We start from the raw sequence: 17623 nt of genomic DNA on the forward strand, positions 1-17623 counted from the left end.
TATCTCTGATCCCAGCAGAGTTTGGTGTGAAAGATGTTTAGTAAGTGACTGAATAAAGCAATGAACAAATACTCACTGAACCTCTATGACAATGTGTTAGGAGCTGTGGTGGAGTACTAACTCAGTAGAACCATGAATATTCCTTCCATCCAGAGCTCTCATTTTAAACAGTGAGAAATATCAATCCTCAATTGAAGACTGATCACATGCAGTTAACTCTGCCTCAGAATTAATATTCTCATGGGGCAGTTTAAAGTAGTTCACTGTACAAAAGAAAAGCCACTTATTGGCCACATCAGTCAGGTTCCAAAAATTGTATCAGAGCGTATTGGTACTTGGAAACTTTCATATATTAACCAACCCAACTCTAGAAGCAGGTAGTCTGAACTCCAACAGCAAAATTGGATAATGTAACTTTGTTGAACTTAAAAGAGATCATGACTTACTAAAATAATTACTCATGCTTGATGAAATTACATTCTCCGCATATTTGACATCGTTTTGCTTGACCTCTTCTCACAGATGATACAGGCATACACATTGCATTTCATAGCCAGGTGTTACATCCAGGTGGATTCCTGGAATACTTGGTGATACTACAGTCAGTTAGAGCTTTATTCACATCTTCATGATACAGGCAAACACCTCCTGTGTGCTAATTTAACCCATTCAGAGGCTCTAATGTTTCTCTAAATTGAATTAATGATAGACAGATGCTGGGGGATGGTAAAATATGGGGTATGAAGTACAATGCCTGGAGAGATAGAAATACTAGTCAAGTGTGTCAAATGATTGAGGCACACTAGAATGAGGAAGAAAGAAATGAGGAGTTTGGACATTCAATTATATTACGCATTAGAGGAAGTGTAAATATTTAGAATGGCAAGCTGTAAAAGTAAGGTGCATGGAATTGAACAAAAAAGTTTGCATGAATGGAGTCATTGTTAGGCTGTTAACTAGTACTAATTTGGGAGAAGTATTAATGAAAGGAGCTGTGCAAATCTGTATGGATAACTGTATGGGTATTTTGGATGAGAATTTTGTTCTTGTTCTTGTTTTCTTATTAGAAAATAACAATAACCTCTTTCAGAATTAATTATTATGGGAAAGATCTTTGTACTCTGAGCATGTTTGTTTGGATGAAATGTTCTTGATATTGTATGTGAAATGAACCTGCTGGTGGCTGTCTTCCTTTAATTAGGAAACTTAATAAGCCAGCACTGTTTTATGCCCCCCCCAACACACACACACACACAAAGGAGGATTATAAAAAAACATGACTAATTTGCAATCATTCAGAGTGCTATATAAATAACATAGCTCATTGTTTAAATAGTTATGAAAAAGTATCTCATCAACGTCCTCAGAAACCAAGATACATGTTTTAGGCTAGAAATTCTTTTTTTTTTTTTTTTTCAGTATTTTTTTAACATTTTTAATTGATTTATAGTCATTTTACAATGTTGTGTCAAATTCCAGTATAGAGTGTAATTTTTCAGTTATACATGAACATATATATATTGTCACATTTTTTTTCTCTGTGAGCTACCATAAGATCTTGTATGTACTCCCCTGAGCTATACAGTATAATCTTGTTCTGTTCTACAATTTTGAAATCCCAGTCTATCTCTTCCCACCCCCTGCCCCTTTGGCAACCACAAGTTTATATTCTATGTCTGTGAGTCTATTTCTGTTTTGTTTTTATGCTTTGTTTGCTTTTGTTTGTTTGTTTGTTTTTTTAGATTCCATATATGAGCGATCTCATATGGTATTTTTCTTTCTCTTTCTGGCTTACTTCACTTAGAATGACATTCTCCAGGAGCATCCATGTTGCTGCAAGTCGTGTTATATTGTTGGTTTTTATGGCTGAGTAGTATTCCATTGTATAAATATACCCCCTCTTCTTTATCCAGTCATCTGTTGATGGACATTTAGGCTGTTTCCATGTCTTGGCTATTGTAAATTATGCTGCTATGAACATTGGGATGCAGGTGTCATCCTGAAGTAGGTTCCTTCTGGATATATGCCCAGGAGCAGGATTCCTGGATCATATGGTAAGTCTATTCCTAGTCTTTTGAGGAATCTCCATACTGTTTTCCACAGTGGCTGCACCAAACTGCATTCCCACCAGCAGTGAAGGAGGGTTCCCTTTTCTCCACATAGGCTAGAAATTCTTAATTCTGACTACATTTAATATTTACCTGGGGAATAGTTAAAAGTATGAATCCTGATTTCACTTTTCAGACCAATTTATACTGATTCATTCTCTGGAGTTGGGACCTGGGGAGTTTTCAAAGCTCCCAGGTAACCTGGGAATGCCTGATGTAGGTGATACAGTTAGGCTACCAACGTGCTCACTACTGAAAACTCAGGGCTGAACTTCTGCAGATTACAAATAAATTCACTCTGACATTGTAAATTAAGTGTTAGGACAGATTAGTATCACTTTTTGATAAATTCTGACTTCATTTTATTTATATTCAATTTATGAAAAGGAAAAGCCCCAGTTCCAAAGCATAGGCAAGTCCTGTAAGCTACAGATTTGAATATAAATTTTCATTCAAATGAAGGGAATCTTAGGCTGTAACAGCAAAAGGCAAAACAGTAGATTGAGCAAAATTATCTCTGCTATAGAAAAAAATAACTAAGAATTACACTGTCTACTAATGGAGGGGCAGGATAGAATCTTTCAAAATCAGTATTATACCAAAATCTGGGTGCCTATCAACCAGTTTCAAATTTTACTTTTGAAAATTAGCCATAGAACTGTATGCCATTTGACTAAAATATGAGCATTTTTCCCTACTGACAAAAAAATCTGATGTGAATATTTTTCTGTACCTATTCTTATTTTATAATATTTACATACATCTTGTTTAGAGAAAAAAGAAAGAAAATACAGACAGCAAGAAGAAATATAACAACCACAAATAGTCTCATGCAGCAATAGTCACTATTAGCTAGCATATTGGTATATTTCTTTCTAGCTCTTTTGCAAATCATTTCTAACTAAAACAGAGGACATCTACATTTTTATTATGCTAATTTTTCCCTACTTAGCAACATGCCACTAATGTTCAATAATACAATTTATTAATGGCTCTGTGATATTCTAGCATGTAGATATTTTACAATTTATTTAACTACTCCTAACTACAAAAATACTCAATTTGCTTCCATTTCTAAATTTGATAATTATTATAAAGAAAGCTATAATAAAATATGTTTTTCATTTCTGATATATTTTTCTTGGGATAGATTTTTCGATGTAAATTTGTGTACTGAGTTTCTATAAGAAATGTTCTACAGTTTTCCTCCTTTGGTCCACACAATAAAATATCTCATCAAAGAGTTGTTAACTTATTGATAAAGAAGCAGAGTTAAGATGGCTGAATGAGCTTTCAGGTATGTGTGCTTGTTTCCCCTTTCTCTAGAGACTTCATTAATATGGTAATAAAATAATTTTCAAAAAGCAAAAACCCACACCAGTTTTCTAGAAGGCACAATTCTAATGGAAGAGTGTTAACCGATGGAGCAGCTTAGCCTAGAATTTGTTCAGATGTGGGAAGAGAGGGTGATTCTCCTTGGCCAAATTCTGGATATGTCTAGATTTAAAGATGGCAGCTAGAGGACAGGTGTGAGAATCAGGGGTGAAAACATGATGCAAACCGAAGGTTATGATAATAGAATGTAAACACAAACTTCTCCTCCAAAGAAATTCAAAATGAGAGAGAAGTAATGTGGGAACTGGCACTTTTAGAGTGCAGTCTTCCATCTGACATTGGATGGATCATCTAAGTAACAGTTCCTTAGCCATTCAGTCTAGAGTAGAGTCTTTCTATTTCTAAAATGTGTATATGTACCCAGCTCTGAGTCAGTCTTTCTGTTATTTTATTCTTAAATGTAAATAGATGACCAAAGGTCATCAGAAATTTTAAAAAATTCTACAGCTTAAAGAGAATAATTAAAAGTCAGCAAAAACGATGCCTAGATGAATAGACTCAAATTTAAAGAGCAAAGGAAAATGTAAGACAATCACGAGTGTTATTAGAGAGATCAGAGATACTGTATTCATGAAATAAGACAGGATGCTCTGAAAAAGTTACATTCTGAAAACAAACAAACAAAAAAACAGTCTTGGAAACTAAATATACATATATATTTTGCATACCTTCCCCACCCCCACCACAACACACACGCAAATGAAAAGACATTTGGAAGAAAAATTCAGGGAGTCTTCCTGAATTGAGGCAGAAATTAAAGCCATAAGATGAAATAAAATGTTGAACTTTTAGCTGGATTTCTAGAAAGAAAAAAAAAGGAGGAAACAAAAGTGTATATATTGTGAATAAATTACACAGAAATGGAAAGGAGGCATGAAACAAACTGAAAGGGCAAACAGTCTCTAGAGTGGGATGAATTGAAACACATACACATATGTATACATACACACATATATAAACATAGTGTCATATAATTTTATAACACAAAAAGTGAATATAATAAAAATGCACAGAAAAGAAAAAAGGAACAAGAATCAGATAGCAATTAGGTCTCTAGCAGTAACAATGGATGCTAGATGACAGTGAATTCATCAACAAATTGCACGGGAAATTATTTTTAATGTAGAATTTTAGAAACAAGGAAATACCAACTATAAGAACCAACTGAAGTCATATCAGACATAAAATAACTTAAAAAGGTTGCATTTTGGCGGGTGAGGTATAGCTCAGTGGTAGAGTGCATGCTAAGGAGCATGCAAGAGGTCTTTAGTTCAATCCCCAGTATCTCCATTAAAAAAAAAGTTTGCATCTCACATCAACCTTCAGAGGTAGTTGTTTAAGGCTATCATCTGAAAAAATGAGAATAAAAACTAAGAAAGAAGAGTACGTGGGGGGGCTTAGAAAATGTAATTAATCGAGTAATCCAAGGAAATGTCAGTGGACACCAAGAATTTCTTTAAAGAAGAATGAGGTAAAGGATATAAAAATAAGAAACCAGAATATAATGGGGGTATTTAGAAGAAGGGATATTTTTCTTCTCCCAAGAAGAAAAAAAATTAGATAATCTAGGAAAATAAATCTAAAAAAAGTTTATGGTGTAAACAACAAAGTAAATATAATGGGACATGACTGGGTATTTGATGAAAGGTTAGAAAGGAGAGTTTAATGAACCTTGATTCAAAGACTATTCAGTAGTGCAACAGAGGTCATAACTTGGAAATATAAGAAAAAAAGTGATACTACATCAGAAAGCATTATTTTCATAGCCCATTAGTAATATATTTGCCAAGTGAGGAGTCAAGAGATATTGTTGAAATGTGATAAAAACATGATAGAGATGCAAATATACTATCTAATGTTATCAATTTAATCAGCAGAGAGGCTTAAAATTTAACATGGCAATGTAACTATGAAAAAAAATGAAAGGTTATACAAATGAACTAAACCTTCATCAAGCACAAAAGATTAACAAGTAATGCTGAAATTCAAAAAATCTAGACATAGTAGTATAAACGCACTTATTCACAGAAAATTGAAAATTTCCAAAAGACTAACAGTAGAATTTTTTTTCAGTTATAGGATTTTTGTTTATTACAAACCTTCTGTATTTGAATTTCAAACTGTACATGAAATACCTTAACAATATTTTAACCTCAGAATATTATTCTCACTCATCAAATGTTAAAGATTAAACATGAATTTTTTTCTAAAAAAAAAACAGTGTTCTAAGTTTGAAAAAGACACCTTACTTTTGGAGAGGGGGAAAGGAGGAAGGAAATAAAAATCAACTTACCCAAGCAAAAATCACTGAGGTCAGCGAAAGAACATTTGAGCACAGAATCTTTTCTCTCCTCCTCAGTGTTAACTGGAAACAACAACAAAAAAGACTTTGTAGTTTGAGGGATTAAAAACATAACAACAGTTAGAAAAATGACTGATGTCCAGATGATGGCCAAACATGAAGAAATGTTAAGTTAATGAGATGAAATGAGAGAAGTATCTATATTATATTTTAAAAAATATTTTTAACTTACTTCCTGTCACTTCATGAAAGCAACAAATTGATTTTTATTTATTTTTTTGGTAGGTCATTAAGTTTATTTATTTACTTATTTCTCTAAATGGAGGTACTGGGAATTGAACCCAGGACCTTGTCTATGCTAAGCATGTGCTCTACCACTGAGCTGTAACCTCCCCTGTATTGTATTTTAATATTTTAATTCTCTTGAACAATTAACCACTTTCCTTTTTGGCCATGGATGTAAGCTGACTATTTATAATAGGTAGTGATTTCCCAATATTATTGAAAAGAGAATACTGGTATTTTTAAGTTATTTAGAGGAAGAAGCAACCTTAAGGAATCATAAGGGAATATATTTTCATAACACAAAAGCTCTTAGAGAGGGATGGGAAAATGAAAACACACCTTATTTACTGAATGACAAGGAGCCTGGCTGAATTTTGACTCCTGACTCTTGTGAAAAAGGACTGTTTAAAGGCATTATGATATATCTCAGATGAACAGATGTGTATTGAACAGAGCCTTTGGGCAACCACGAAGTCTCTTTAATGTGGCATCTAGCTTGCACTTCCCTATATTTGAGTCCTTTTATATAAAAGGTTTCCTTCAGTATTAGCATTTGTTTGCCAACACTTGTCCCAGCACATCTTCATACAACCAAATACTCACTGCTTTACTGTCAGCATTATTTAAAGTTTTGGGTCTTTCTTTTTAGGAAACCGAGTTTATTACTGCTGGCATATTTAATTACTGGTTATAAGTTCTCAGCAGGAGTGCTAATGAGCCAATGATGCAGGTGGCTAGTCTGTCTCCTGCAAACAGAAAGTTATTAGGTGTATGTTTACATGGGGTTGGCTACCTTCATGGCAAGGAAGAAATGAACATGCATCTGGCCAACAAATGACTGCCATGGAGGATAGTTCTCCTTCCTACGCCAGCCTCCTTCCTACTCTATAAATATTAGTGGAAGGAAGCGGGGTAAAAGGGAGTGAGGGAGGGAGGGAAAAAGGATTTGAAAACACTACTCTTTACATGCTAAACAAGAACAGAGCTCACCTTGCTCTGCTTTGTCAGCGGAGATTGAGGTTACAGAAGTGGGAGCCTGAGATTCACTCTCAGTTGACTGGAAGAGTGAGGTAGATTGGCTCAAGCTCTTTGAGTAAGCATAGCTCTGGGCGAGGCAAGGCAGGGATCTCCGAGACGGTTTTAACGAAGTTTCTTTTGCTATCTCACTCTTGCTTATATTCATACCTGCAAATTCAAAATGGCAAGTTTTAGCAATAAGAAACAATCAGTAGGAATCCACAAATACTTTTAATTCTTGTGATGGCTGTTTCAGGAAATTACTCTTGAAAAGCACCGCCTAGGGATTAGAGCTAACTGAATTAGTTTTGTGTTGATATTGTCAGGAAGTGTTTTGAGATTTTTGTCAAATAGTTATCAGAAATAAACAGCTCCTCTTCCAGTCTGAGCTTTCACTTTTTTTTTTTTTTTTTTAGGTTCTGTAAAAAAGAAACATTTAAATTCATTTGGGGAGTTATGAGAACAATAACTGGAACTGCCTTTGTGTAAATCTAACCATTTAGGTTTTGAAGCAGCAAAATAAGTAAAACTTAATGCACAAACATTCAAATTAATGTTATTAACCAGAGCTCTCCTTTCAATACCCTGTCTTCCTTTAAACACACGCATAATGCACTAATGGTGATCAAGAGGCCGGGAAGAAATTGCACACATAGTTTAGCACAAAAACTGGCCGTTTGTGGAGAGTGCTTTTAGGCAAAGATAATAACATGTGAAAGCCCTGAGGTAGGTAGATTGTAATGTATTTACAGAATTGAAAAAAAAAAATCTGTTTATGATGCAGTGAGTGAGAGAAAGAGGTAGAGTGTAAAGGAGCTACTGCTGCAGTCCTGGTAGGGGATAAAAATTAGCTACTGTTCTTTGGGGAGTTCTGCATATGCTTATTTGCCCTTTATTTTCCACAAATTTATCTGCCTGATGTCCTTTTTAAAAAAAAAACAAACTGCATTTGCCAAAATTCATAAAATATTTTTAAACATACCTCAAATGCGAAATGAACCTAGGGAAGATAATGACATTTACTTACTCTAGGTCATAAATCAAGCAATTGGCAGAACTGAATGTGAAACTTATAGCTACTGGATTCCAAAACCCAGGATCTTTCAGAATGCTCCACGGCTCCTCACGAACCCCAATTTTGGATGGGTCGTTACCATGGTTTCACTTGGTAAAAATATCACACAAATTTTAAGCAGAGAGCTCTGAATGTAGAAACCACAGAGCTGAAGTAGACCTCAGAACCTATAATTCTACATTCACAATCTTAAGAGAACTGTGAAATATACATTGATGAAAAATGAATGTGGGCTGTTTGGTACAAATTAACTGGGAATGTCTACCCATCATCTATCAGAATGGATTCCTTGTGCTAATCTATAAAATGGTAGTTATGAGTAATACAAAATCTGCTATGAGTTAATGTGTGTAACTGAGTTGCACAAAATAAATATCAAGTATTATTTGTAAACCTAATATTTATTTTTCACTTTCCATCATTTAGTTAACAATGTGTATAACTCAGTTATATGAAATAAATATTAATTATTATTTTAAACCTAATTTTTATTCATTTGATTTTCACTGTTCTTGAGTTCTTTCTTTGGGCCAGGCCTTAACTCAGTGTTGGGTGAAAATGGTGCTAACAGGGCAGCATATATATAAAAACAGATCTTTATATTATAAAAAATAAATAAAATATACATAAGGCATTATAAAGGCACAAAAGAGGAACTCCTAAACCAGTGGTAGCAGCCTTGAAGTCTTGACTGTGTAGGTAATCTGAGCTGATCTTTCTCCTACATTTTCATTTATTTACAATTCTCGGATTTAACATATTTTCTCCAAAAGATTATGCATATATGGTAAGAAAGTCTCTATAAAATTCTCCATAAACAGATAACTGTTGAAAATATTTGTCAAATGCAACATGTAAAGAAAATTGAGAAAATCATGTTGATGATACACACATATCCTTCCTACAGCTTTGTATGTTTCTTCCCATTTATCTTTAAAACTATGTTCTCTCATTTGCTGAACTATTGTTTCCAAAGCTGGTATACAGATCAGCTTTGCTAGAAACCAACATAATCTAAGCTGAAAATATGATATCCTTATGTTTTAAAGAGTACAAAGTTTCTTTTCAAAGTTCCACATCAAATGCCATCACATTCTGCTTGGCATAATCAGCAGTATGTGTTCTTTGCTTGGCACAATTAACACTAACTACCCCCACAGCACACAGGCCTCTATGTTCTAAGGTTCCATTTCTCTTCTTGTATGGCTTTACCTGGTACCCTTAAATGATATTTGACAACCACACATTTAAAGCTAAGAACTAGAAAAAAGACCACAGTAACATGTCAGTTTTGGTGAGCACATGTTGAGTTCAAGGATAAACCTGTAGACTGTAGCAATGTGTCATTTTCTATATTTAGAACAGATTTTTCTAAAGCAACCATCAGTACTACTTCCAACTGCTCTAAGAACATTCCGTAAATGCTCACATATTTAAAAGGATCTTATGAAATGACAGTTTCACTTGGGTATGCACAAAGGTCCAACTACAAATAAGAAGTCATAGCAAATAAGGTGTCTTTTGGAAATGCATTCACATGAGACATCTGACATCAAAAGAGGTAAAGTTGTTACTGAGATACTATTTAACTTAATGGGCTTTGAGCTGATACCAAGGTTTAATTGGAAAAATAGGCCCTTAGAAAACATCAAAGAGAAAACTGAAAAGTAAAAGTAAAGAAAAATTGGTTGGTTGTTCTCAATGCAAAATACACATTTTTCGAAAGATCCACTCTTTTAATAAAATTTCAAGAAAACTAACTCATCTTAAGGACTCGTGAAAAAAAAAATCGTTATTTTTCACAGATTGAACTTTGAAATTTCTGCCAACTAAGTTGTTAAAAGAATTTTGGGACATTTGTAGCAAAAGAACATGATATTGTTAATTAATAAATTTTATATTATGTCCACAAGAGGGGAATTTTTAAAAATAAATTAAAAATAAATATATTTGTCTGTCTTTTGTTATATTCTCAAGATGAATTACGTGGTTGAAATTTTATACCTTTATCAGAAATAGTGTAGAATTGATGAGCTGAGGATAGGTGATGTCTCAGGATGCCATTTAATTTCATAGAATCCAAACATACTTTTCTATATTAGTGGATACAATCAAAGTATATTTATCTAAATAATAAGCTTTGGGGGGAAAAAGCATAAATGGGCACAGAATTTTCTTATTTTCATGCCTTGTCAAAATCACTATAGTTCTTACTCCATCAAAGGAACATGTCTGATTTGTGGCTTGAGTGTGCTCTTTTTGGAGGAAGTTATTTCTATGTGATAAAAGCACTATTTATTGAGTGCCTACAAAGTGCGAGGTGCATCCTGTGTGTTATCAGTAATTCTCATAATAGTCCTGTTCGGACTTGTCATCCCCACTTTACATGTGAGAAGCCTGAGACACAAAGGACATAAGTAATTTGTCTCAAGTGCCACATGCAGGTAGCGTTGGAGCCCGAAACAAACCAGGTCCATCTGATTTCAAGGTCTCTGTTCTTTGTAACATAACAAGCAACTTCTCTGTTTACTCAGAAACTTCTTTTACAATGGTTCACTCTTCATTCACTTTTCAGGTTTGCTCTCACTTTGAACAAGAAGAAGTATGTCTACTTAACAGAGTCCCAGTAGGGCAGAGATGGCTAACTCAGAATGACTGAAGAAAGCTTAATAAAGGGATTGTTTAAAGGGCGTGGGCAGGATTAAGAGAAAAAATGGTTAGTGAAGCTCCCTACAAGGAACAATGCCCAGAAACCTTTATCACTTTTGGGTCTGCAGAGCAAGGAGAGGGAGTAGATATGGAACCTGGAGATAGCTAAGCTGGGGGAGAGGAAATCTGGCAGAACCTGTGTACTTAGAGGAATGCAGCCACTGCCAAACCACAGACTGGCATGAAGGGAGCCAGGGAACAGAATACCCCAACTTCCCTTTGATCAACTTCTAACCTTTTGCTGATGCCTCCCACTAGTCAAATCTAAACAGCAGCTAGAGGTCATGAGAACCAGTGACTGTAACACAGAGATACCTGCTTGCTGGGGCAAAGGGCAGAGTAGAAAAAGGTGCAGAATGAATCTGGAGGGATCAGCAGAGATTATCCATTGCACATGTGCAGATATATAACTTCAGAGGAGCTTTGAGCATAATCTTTGGGAGCAGAAAGCAACACACGCACTTTTACCTCTAGAGAATAAAATTTAAAGTTTTTTTTTTTCTAATAAGCTGTAAGTACTTTAAGATGCTTACTAGCAAACATGGGAAAGGCAACTATTGGCTTTAATATACTTTGGAGTTCGCTTGCTATGTTCAAGCCTTTGCAGGAGGCAAAGGTAAACACAGTCAGATTTTAAACGAGTAACTAACAAAATCAAAATTCATCTCTTCAAATACAATCTATTACAATGAGTAAGAAAAGTCCTCATAAGTTTAATGCAAGACAGAATACTATAAGAAGGGTAGAGTTGTGAAGAGGCTTTTAAAAAGTGAAAATACACTTTTAAAGTTTTGAAGGTGAAATGAGTATCCCTTTTTTAAATCTATGTCTTTGTGTATTGTTCTCTAATTTCCAAGTCACACAACCCACACCAAATAAGTTCATTTCCTCGCTGTATGTCCTACTAGAAACATACACTTGGCTTTAATAGAACTTGCTGTGTTTGCAGTTATTTACTTATTAGGATATTATTTAACACATAGTCTCTTTAGCTCTAAGGGAAGTTCAGTGAGGGGAAGGGTCACGTTTGTCTTGCTCACAGTCACAGCTACAGCACCTGGCTCTGGGCCTGCATATACGGTATGCAAGTGAATACTTACCAAATGAAAGATTGATGAACGACTCTAGTAATTAACTAGGTTACTAATTAATATACTAGTTTGGCCAGTGTTTATTGTAATAGATGCTAGATAATCTTTCTGGACAATGGTGATATGACAGTGAACAAACAGATAAAACTCTCTGTGCTTATGGAGATTAAAATCTCAAGGAGACCTCGAGAGACATTTACTCTTCATGGCAACATTGTTCTGAAACCTGAAGGCTCAGACAATCTATCACCTTAGCGTTTTTTGAAGTACAAATGGGATTTTTCTTTAAATTAAATATTCATTTGGTAATGCCACAAATAATACATGATTATCATTATAAAAATAATGACCCATATATTGATTAGAGCTATTCTAAATTCCCTCTCCCCCAAATGCCATTAATTTCTTTGCTTCCTTTTTAAAACTCAAATAGATTTTGTCAGGAATTGAGCCTGAGAGTCATAGAGATTTCTGTTATTTATGAAAGGTGCTATGATGCAAAGAGCTCTCTTGATAATGCACAGGAAAAAAAAAAAAAAACAGAAAGAAGCAAAAGATAAATAAGTCTGTAGCAGAGTCTTCCCCATAATTTTCCAATGTAGTCAAGTTCATAAGCTCATGACACATAGTTTATCCATAGTCAGTGTATCCTTATTTCTTCAATAACCTGATAATTCACTCAAGCTACATTTGCCCCATGCTATTTATTTTTGTCCTGAAAATTTCTATTCTTCGAAGTGGGACTCAGATGTTATCAACACTGGAAAAGCTTCCTTAATGCGTTTATGCAGTATTAACTATGACGTTTCCTGGGCTTCTTTCACACTCCCAAGGCATTTCTATCCCAGTACTGCTAAGCGTTGTTCTGTCAGCTCCCTCAAGGTAGAAGCCAAGACTCATTCATCTCTGAGACCCTGGCATCTTGTACATGTTTAGTTTATAAAGACAGACGTATGAATGGATAAATAAGAGCAATGGTTTTACTAGTGCACAAGATCTGGCATAATATGAATTTTTGATCTTGGATAAACTCTTTAGTCTCTCTGTCTCTGTTTCCTCACTTTTAAAACAAGAATAGTAATACTTAACTCACAGAATTCTGAGTGTGACAATTAAATTGTTGAATAAAGTGCTAGAATAATGCCTGGTACATAGTTTATCCTATATGTATTTGCTATTATTAAAACTGAATCAGTGATGCCTACATACATAAGATATGACAAAATTTAAAGTCAGAACCATAAGTATGTAGCAGGTAGAATAACAAAAGGGAAGCTTCTCAAGATTTTATACCAATAAAATATTGAGCAGGTCACTTCCCCAAAATATTCATATTTCTTGTAGCACAGAGATACAGAGCACCATAAAGAAACTAATCTTCTGGTTTTAGGTTTTGGTAGTTAGGGTCTAGGACTGCATCTGGGTGAAAAAAATTACAGAATATTTGTGGGAATTCCTGCCGAAGTGCTCAAAGGAAAGAGATCTCTATGTTCAAAAGAACACCTGTTTGAACAAGGATTCATGACATCAATGCCCAAGTGGGAAACTGAGGGTTAGTGCATTCCCCCTACACTCTCAAAGATTAAAATCCACTGGCAAGAGCAAATCCTCCACCAACATGATCAGAAATAAGGGAATTTCATGCAAACTGACAATGGTTCTACTGTAGGGACCCAAATGGGATCAAAACTTCCTCCTGAACTGCCTAATTACAAATTTCTAACAACACTCATAAATATTCTTTTGTTTTCCATTTGCCATCTAATTCTTTTGTGCTTGGAAATCATGGAAACACTTGTAAGAGGCAGTCTTGTTAGGTAATATATTACAAAAAAAACATGAACAGTTGCAGATATCCTTTTAAAATAACCTCCAGGTAACCTTCGAAACCTTGAACTTTATCATCCAATTAACGTACCACAGGTCTCCATGCAGGTGGGGGTAGTGGATTTCTTGGGGGAAAGGGTGGTAATGATCTTAGTGGAACCACCGAGTAGTGATCACTGAAGGAATTCTCACAGTTGGTTCTTCATTCCATCACGTGTGCCTGAAATCCATGCCCCTTCAGCAATTCCTACTAAGACCAGTTGAGACTCAAAACACCTGTTTGAACTTTTCACTGGAAAAGGCAACGTAGTTTGAGGACTTTGGCTCCTGAGCTGTCTCTTGCCTGGTATTAGCTAAACACAACTAAATTTCAGTAATATTCATTCATCATCAAGTTCTTATTCAAATGGATATGTAGTACATGGCTGTCAGGTTTAAAAAAAAAAATGTTTTTTTCCAGCACTACCATGGCCACTGGGAGACTTTGAAAGCCTAATCAAATCACTGGCATCTTCTGGGTTCTCAACACTCTGGAGGAAGTGGTAAAAATGAAACCTTTAAATAGCTTGTAGTTATTATTATGAAAACCATATTGGTGTTCCTTGCATCACACTCAATGTCGTTTTGTGTGTTTGTGTGTGTGTGTAAAGGGGTAAACTGGGACTCGTGATCATCCTTGCCTGTCTCACAGAAGGTAATTTCAAATAAAAACAAATACTAGGTTTAGATTAGGATATAACACAAAGTCTTACAGTACTTTTGACAAGCTGCAAAGTTACACTACTTCTACGACTGCCAAAAGCAGCACAGGATCTGTCCATTCTAAAGGGCCCCAAAAAGCCATTCGGATTTTGGCCAAAGTACATGGACCCTTCAAGGAAACTCGGATTACATCCTGTCCTTGAAGTGGGGAGGTTCTGAAGACTCCCAACGTATCTACAGGTCTATGACAACATTTTGAAAAACTAAAAATCTGGTCCAATCTCTTCCAACCACACATTATTATTGGTACAAACAATAACTTAATTAGAAGGATTTTTGTTTATGTGTAGACTCTGAACCCAAACACAAGCATGACGAGTCTAACTGGTACTGCACTGGGGCACCACTTGGTCTCTATTTCTAGCCTGCCATGAGCATTTGTAACCACAGAACTTCCCACTTCTTGCCACATGCTGCTGTTGTCCTTACAGGTTTCTCCACACTGTGCCAAGGGCTGGTAATTTCTACATCTGCTTTTGAACATAATTTGATATTTTATCATTGAAAGCTCATTTCAAAAGCTTCAGAATGGGAAAAAATGTTTACTGATGCTAGGAAAAACACCTCAGAAAAATAGTATTTATTCTGGATATTTTTTCAACCAGTTCAGAATGAGAAATTTTAGCTATTGTTATGGTGTTTAAAAATAAAGTCCATTTTTAAAGACAAGTGATAAAGTAAGTCTGTCAGTGTGGTAAATTGTAATGACTGGTTTTTGAGTACTGAACCAACCTTGCATTCCTAGGTGATATCTGATATATTTAATTTTCATAATAATCCTAAAAGAAAGCTTGATGATGCGTATTTAAGACTGGGAAGATTAAGGTTAACTAGCTTAAGGACATTCAGCCCAGTAATTGTCCAGCCTCTTTCCATAACACCCTGCTGTTCACAGGTATGCAGAAGGAACACTACTGACAGCCTCCAGGGCGACAACAAAGACCTTCCTCCTCTCCCTCTACTTCACTTCCAAGGTAAAGTGGCCTTGGTAAAGTGCTAGAATATGGACATTTTTGTTCCAGGGCTTTTAGAGTGAAGCCAATGGGTACATTGACAGAAGAGATCATAAATTCTGGCAGGTACAGCCTCTATAAGTCTTACCTTTTCACTGTATTTGTATTCCACGTGTTGGGGTTTATGAAGGTGAAGCAAAAACAGTATAGGGCTCATACAGCTAGTTTTTTGGACAATGGTTTAACCAGTTTAGACTACACCTTAGGGATACATGTTCATCTTCCTTCAGATTTCCCAGTGTTTATCAAGGCTTTGAAAGAACGTGACATTAAGGTTCAAAATTAGATACAGGCCTAGAAGAAAGAAACCTAGAAGACCACTAGGCCTGCTTTTACTTTATATCTTAAAGTAGAGCCCAGTTCAGCAGAGCCAATAATTTCACCTAGAATTTTGAGGCCAAAGCCCTAGTTAAAACAAAACAAAACAAAGAAAATATACAGTCTTGTGCCTTCTCTGCATATCTTTCTCATGAATCTAATTTAAGATTTGAAAATAAATTTCCTGGGTCTTAGCTAAATCTTTGTCTTAATTCAAGAAATATTTACAAATCCTCAGGGATTCTATGCTCACATTCTTTGTCTAGTTCCACAGCATTATTGGAATTTACCTACTGAACAGAAATATCAAGATTCAAATAATGTCTAAGGGACAATAAAAAAGCATATAAAAAAGCATATAAAAAAGTAGAGAAGGAGAATTCAGTTTGGATGATCTCAGGAAGAATATGACTGGAATATCTAGAGCAAGGACACTTGTTCTGTAAGATGGAAGTTAAGAAAACAATTGCCAATCTATGCAAAATCAACGCTGAGCATTTTAATTATTATATCAAAATTGAAAACAGTAAAAAACAAGAATAATTCATTTAATTCAGTCAAAGTTTAATGTTAAAAGCCTCAAGGGAGTTTCATCGCCTCCTAATTTTCTTTTAAAAGCTGTCTGAATATAAATGTTCTAATCTTGTCACTATAGAACGAAGAATGTATTTTAAATTGACAGACTGACATTATAAAAAAGAATGCTTTCAAATCATTCATGATATGCAGAAATTTCATGCCCAGTTCAAAGACAGAGAAAAAGGGAACATGTTCCTGGCTTTATTTCCCTGGTTTTCAAGGAATCACCGCTCCTTGACAGGTTTTCTTCTAAAGTGCCACACAAAAGAACAAAGAAACGTCCTGGAATTTTCTTTTCTACTCCTTAAAAAGGAAAATGGACTGATGCATAAAGAAGGGTTGCCTTCTGCAACTGGAAAAATAACAGCGAAGAAATGTGAACAGATTCAAAAGACAAGAGCCCACTGGCTGCTTTGTCTCTTTTAGCAGAAATTATAACCATAATTTTTACTCAGATGTGCATTTTCAGTGAAGGTTACTTTATTTATTTTTATCCTACTGACTGGATTGCAGACCCTTTGCAGTCAGAGGCCAGAAGCAGTCAAACAGATGACACTGAAATTGGTATAGGTCACAAACACAGTTCGGGGTATGGCATTGAACCTCTGAAAGTAGCATCTTCAGATAGGCTTGACAGACCTTTCTGAGGACATACTGTCACGTGAATGAATAAGCTTAGATGGGACTCATTTCAAAAGGGAATACTGTCTCCTGAAATTCCTAGCAGGTCTAGCTTACTGTATTTTTCCATATGCCAGTTGGTACAGTGACCTTAGGACAATGCTAAAGAGATTCTAGATAGACCTGGGAATATAAAGGCCTTAAAGTAGCTTAAATGCTCCTCCAAACAGACACCTGTACACAGATGCACACACATACACATACCCTCTCCCTCATCCCAAATAACATTGGTCAGTGTGGCTCTGCCTTGGTACCCATGGCTACTTCACAGCCACAAGTGTGTGTTCTGAAATTAGGAGTGTGGTAAAATGAAATAAGTCATACCTCTAAATTACAATCAATTTTCCCAAAGTCAAAACAAATGAATTGGTCTGATCATAATGGTCATGGACAATTATAAGGAAGAGTACTGCATGTCATTAAAAAAAATCCCCATACAGGGGATTACTCCAATACTGGAC

At 35.3% G+C, this 17623-nt stretch overlaps 1 protein-coding gene across 1 annotated transcript in view; it reads right to left on the reverse strand.

The window, feature by feature from the left end:
• The window catches only part of ANO3 (anoctamin 3), a 360586-nt gene that overhangs the window by 178669 nt on the left and 164294 nt on the right, over window positions 1-17623 (reverse strand). The window contains exons 3-4 of the mRNA XM_045523788.2: window positions 7081-7275; window positions 5797-5868 (exon numbers count right to left, since the gene is read on the reverse strand). Coding sequence (XP_045379744.2) covers window positions 5797-5868; window positions 7081-7275 — 267 coding nt within the window. The remainder of the gene's footprint in view (window positions 1-5796; window positions 5869-7080; window positions 7276-17623) is intronic.

The sequence above is a fragment of the Camelus bactrianus genome, chromosome 10, assembly GCF_048773025.1.
Source record: "Camelus bactrianus isolate YW-2024 breed Bactrian camel chromosome 10, ASM4877302v1, whole genome shotgun sequence".
NCBI lineage: Eukaryota > Metazoa > Chordata > Mammalia > Artiodactyla > Camelidae > Camelus > Camelus bactrianus.